We start from the raw sequence: 5,624 nt of genomic DNA, 5'->3' as shown, positions 1-5,624 counted from the left end.
ATGCATTTGAGTTATGGTGTTGGAGAATATTAAAAGTACCACAGACTGCCAAACAACAAAACAAATCTGTACTGGAAGAAGCACAACCAGAAGCTCCTTAGAAGCCACAATGGCCAGACTTCATCTCTCATACTTCAGACATCTTATGAGGGGCTAGTCACTGGAAAGGATACCATGTTTGGTAAAGTGGAGGATCAGAGAAAGAGAGGAAGACCCCCAATGAGATGGATTAACACAGTGGTGGCAGCAATGGGCTCAGGTTTAGCAACAATTGTGAGGTAGGCTCAGGACCGGGCAGTGTTTCGTTCCTTTGTGCACAGGGTCGCTATGAGTCAGTGCTGCCTCAATGGCACCTAACAAACAACAAGGTCTAGTATTCCTTGGAGATCTACATCCATCTCGGCATCATTCTTCCCCTGAATATAGGAGCTTTACAGGGCAGGAACCCCAGAAGTAAAGGACACATTACTCCAGGGTAGTAGTTGGTCCCTCTCTCAGCTCACTTTCCTCTCTTTTTATATCTCAAAAGCAATGGACTCAAAACACAACCTAATGCTGTAGATTGCATCTGGCCTCATTACCATCATAGACGTGAGGATTTACAACACATAAGACAACTACATCAGATCAGAATTGATCACAGCAGTTCACATCACGGGTTGATTACATCAAATCAGATCTCATCACGGAAGTGATAATTACATGCTAAAACACTGGGAATCCTGGCCCAAATTGACACAAAACCTTAACTATGAGTGGCCCAATGGGATGCAGAAATCATTTAGCAATAGCATTAATCACATGCAAGTAAAATTTTGCTGGAGATAATTAAAAAATGGTGTTTCCAGGTAGCTGCCAGAAATCCACACCAGATTGAGATGACATAGAATGAAGGAGATTTTTGCTGATGTCAGATGGATCTTGACTGAAAGAGATTTGGCAGAAAGATTGCCAGAAAGATGTTTAATTGTGCTTTACTGACTATTCAAAGGCATTCGATTGTGCAGATCATTACAAACTATGGATAACACTGGGAAGAATGGTAATCCCAGAACACTTAATTATGCTCCTCAGGAGCCTGTACATCATTCTAACAGAACTAGGGTACCGAATGGTTTAAAATCAGCGATGGTGTGTGCTGAGCTTGTATCCTTTCACTATACTTACACAATCTGTTTGCTGAACAAATGATCCAGAAAGCTGGATTACATGAAGAATGTGGCATCAGGATTGGAGGAGGATCTATTAACAACCTGCAACAGACAACCCTGCAAGTTGACACAATCTTTCTTGCTGAAAGCAAAACAGACTTTAAATACTTATTGATGAAGATCAAAGACTACAGCCTTCAGTATGGATTGCACTTCAATGTAAAGAAAACAAAAACCCTCACAATTGGACCAACACATAATATCACGATAAAGGGAGGAAAGATTGAAGTTGTCAAAGATTTCATTTTGTTTGGATTCACACTCAACACTAATGGCGGCAGCAGTCAAGAAATCAAATGTTGTATTTTATTTGACAAATCTGCTGCAAAAGACCTTTAAAAAGTGTTAAAGATCAAAGATAGCACTTTGAGGACTAAGGTGTGCATGACCCAAGTCCTTTCCAATCACCTCATATACATGTGAAAGTTGGACAAGGCATTGAGATCTAAAAATAAATCAGTGCATTTGAATTCTGGTGTTGAATTTCCATTAATACTGAAAGTATGATTAGCACTCAATTACTAATATCAAGGCTGTTGGTTCAAACCCACCATCCAGTCTTTGTTGTTGTGAGGGTCCATCGAGTCGGTACCAACTCATAGTGACCCTATGCACAACACTGCCTGATCCAGTCCTTGGAAACACTACATTCAGGGTTGCTTATGAACCAGAACTGACTTAACGACACATCACAACATCTTTCTTATTATTCTACTTTCAGGGTGATTACTTCACCTTCATCTTAACCTGTTGCTGTCTAGTTAACTGCAGTTCATGGTGACCCCATGTTTTGTCAGAGTAGGTGTGCTCCACAGGGTTTTCAATGGATGATTTGTCAGATTAACAGGGCTTTTTCTGAATCTCCTTTGGGTGGACTCAAACTGCCAATGGTTTGGTTAACAGGCAAGTGTGGTAATCATTTGCAGTACCCAGGAACTTTACTAACTTAAAATTTTTTAATTCCTAAAAGCTCTCATTTTAATAACATCTGCTTCATTTCCTATCGTATTAACACAAAGTCTTCAGAAATCTTTTAAACAAGTTTTCACTTATTGTTGTTAAGTGTCATGGAGTCAGTTCTGACCCATAGTGACCCTGTAAAGGGTTTCTGAGGAACGGCTGGTGAATTTAAAGCGCCGATTTTGCGGTCCAGTGCTTTATCCCACAGCGCCACACCAGGGAGGCCTCCTCTCACTTAAGGCACAGTCTTATACCCAAGGGGGCTCCTGGTGTCCTCTGTGGGTTAATGCGCTGAACTGCAAGGACAGTTTGAACTGCAGCTTACCAGCTGCTCCTCGGAAACTCTACACAGGGTTGCTATTGGTCGGAACTGACTCCACGGCACTTAACATATTTAAGAGATTAGAAAACTTGATTTTTAATATTTACCTAGTGTTCCATCAAAATATCAAAATGTAACGAAAATCTGTGTTTTCAATGTTCTTCCTGTAAATAGTGTGTGTGTGGGGTCGAATCAGAGTAGATTGGAGACAGTGCCAATGACCAACGATGAAAGGCTTCTGTAAGGCAGTACTGTGGGAGTGGGGGTGGGGAGGAGGTAGGGCGAGTAAAGGCAGAAGGACTGAGTGAATGTCTGGGAAGGAGGAAAGGGAAAGTCCACAATGAATCTCAGCTTTCTAGTCTGAACAACTATATGAAATGGTGGTTGAGTTCCTCCAAATTAGAATGATATATTTTGAATATATTAAAGTGACTTATCACTGGACCACAAGGTCAGTTTGAATTACAAGGTTAACAGTTCAAACTCACCAGCTGTTCCTTGGAAAGCCTATACAGAATGCCTTGATAGCATTTAACAACACCTACTCTTTAGTCTCAGGTGAGTTAAGCTAGATCAGAGCATCAAGGTATATCTCCCCAGCATTACAGCATTACAGCTGCTGTTCAGAAGCAGCATTTTGTTTTCCATGGCAATATTTTTAATTCAAATGGTATTTTTGTTTTTAATGACGTATAAGCAACGAGGCCCAATCTATATACAAAGATCCATTTCTTTTATTAACATCAGTTAGAGAAATATTTAATAGGAAAGATGGAAAATTAGCAATGAGTAAGAATTAAACTTTCAAAATTATAGATGAAATCCTATGAAGAAAAATTTGCATCAAAATATTATCAGAAAAATATTTTGAAATAAGTTCTCTATTATATTTTCAGTTTTATACACTCTTTGAGTCTCAAAATCAATTTCACAAGCTAATTTCCTTTTTATACTCAATTTACTGTTTAACAAATGAAGTTATAAGTGGTAGCATAATGGTTACAAATTGGGCTGCTAACTTCAAGGTCAGCAGTTCGAGGAAACTATTAGCTGCTCTGTAGGAGAAAGATGAGGCTTTCTGCTCCCATAAAGATTTACAGCTTCAGAAACCCTATATAGGGTTGCTATGAGTTGGAACCAACTCCACAGCGTATAAATAACCAAAAACCAATTACAGATGTAAATGCTCAGTAAATATATTATTTTAGATACTTCTCATTTTATTCCTAAAAAATTATTTTATTTGGAATCATTTAAATATTTCAGTATAATCTATGTATATCAAGCAAACAGGAAGTGTTCAAATTAAAAAAAAAAGTCTGATTTGGCTTTATAAACAGTGAAGGGAATTTAAAATGTAAAAAACTGAGCTTAAAAAAAACAGTCAAATCACATCTTATTACATCTTACCAGCCACCTACTCCTAAAGAATCTATATCAAAGCTATTTCTTTAAACCCAGCGTTTACTAACAGATGGTTTTTAAAAAATGAAGAATGTCATTTTTCTTCCAACTTGCTGATTTTATACTTGATTGATGGCTTTAACAAAATAATTTTAGAATATGTGAAGATGTGAATTAAACCATTCCCAACATGATTTCCAGGCGCTTTTGCTAACTGGCTGGTTTTTACATCTACATTTTAAACGTGTCTACCACAGGTAGTAGACACAAATAACTACCTGGTCTATAAAACCTAAGTAAGCTCTCAATTGAACATCACTGTTTTTTTCTTCTCTTATAAGAATCATTACTGTGAACTCGCACACGCTGGTGCACAGAGGATGCTAATTTCATGGTTTCTTTCTTCAGAAAGGTCTTCTCCGTAGCTCCAGGTTTCCAAAGGAGCAACTGCGCATCTTCTCCCCCAGTCAGCAAAGACTCGTCCTGCATATCCCAACAGAAAGAACGGACTGTTGCATCATGTCCTCCCTGAAGGCTCATCACATAACTTAGTCCTGCTGTGGTACAGCTCAGTAAGCAAATCTTTCCTGTGTTTGTTCCTCCAACAACAAACAATTTGTCCATCTTTTCATGATACAGACCACCAATCAAATAGTCCAAAAGACCTGCTTTCACATTAATTACTTCTCTGACATCCTGGATGTCCAAACGTGTAATTGGTTCATTAGTATCCAGATGATTGAGATCCCACCAGCAAAATCCTTCATCATGTGTCATGCAGTAAATCTGTTTATAATCTTTCCCAGACCAACCAATACAACTTACTGATGAAGTGGAATTGCAGGTTGTAACCAGTGCATCATCTTCATTATCAACACTAATATCAAACACATTTACAAGACCATCGGTTGAACCAGAGACAACCATGTTAGGATTGCTGGGATGGAAGCATACTTGAGTGATGTCATCACTATGTGTCTCTGAGTATGTGCCTAGCGGGTCTCTAATTGTAGACAAATCCTGAGAATTAATTCTTGCGTCCCAAAATACCAACAAGACATCATCATCAACTTTTTCCGTACCAGCACAGATGACATGATTGTTACAGCTGATATCAAAACTGATAAAAACATTGGAAGGGTAACCCTTGAATAGCTGGATGGGTTGTTCACTGGCTAATCGAGCATCCCAACATTTTATGGTGCCATCAGTGCATGCCGAATATACCCTGTCACAGGAATTTGCAAATCTGACTCCATTAAGAAGTCCAGGATGTCCACTAAATTCTCGTACTATGCTTAACCTTTCTTTGTCATATATCCTGATTGATGCATTTGAACATAAAACAGCAACCAAGCTTCCTTTTTCTGCCAGTGCCGTCTTCGATGAGTCTATACCAAGCAGATATGTGGGTTCTTTATTTTCAGAAGAACGTTTAACGATGTGCAGATTAGCAAATTGTTCCTCAATCTTCTCCATATCAAGGGTAGCATCCAAAGGTAGTAAAAATCTGTCAAAAAAAAAAAAAAATTAAAATCAAATTTAAACCAACTTTTTATAAAATTGTAATTAAATAAAAAAAAATTCCCTCTGAGAGTTAGTACAATACATAGGCGATGAAATCTATTGTAGTATTTTCATAATTTCCATAAATGTTTTAACTAAAACCTGGCAGCCTACTTTTCAATTTATTCTTTGTAAGGAGTTTACGATACAAGGGGGCTTCA

General features: G+C 38.2%; 1 protein-coding gene across 1 annotated transcript; it reads right to left on the bottom strand.

The window, feature by feature from the left end:
- Positions 1-4,212: 4,212 nt before the first annotated feature.
- Positions 4,213-5,376, bottom strand: WDR89 (WD repeat domain 89). Its single transcript, XM_006864570.1, has one exon. The coding sequence runs from the start codon at positions 5,374-5,376 to the stop codon at positions 4,213-4,215; it is 1,164 nt and encodes a 387-aa protein (XP_006864632.1).
- Positions 5,377-5,624: the final 248 nt, after the last annotated feature.

This window comes from Chrysochloris asiatica, unplaced genomic scaffold, assembly GCF_000296735.1.
Source record: "Chrysochloris asiatica unplaced genomic scaffold, ChrAsi1.0 scaffold00067, whole genome shotgun sequence".
NCBI classification, from domain to species: Eukaryota; Metazoa; Chordata; class Mammalia; order Afrosoricida; family Chrysochloridae; genus Chrysochloris; species Chrysochloris asiatica.
The sequence above is the reverse complement of the archived record's forward strand: the minus strand, read 5'-3'. Positions and strand labels throughout refer to the sequence as shown.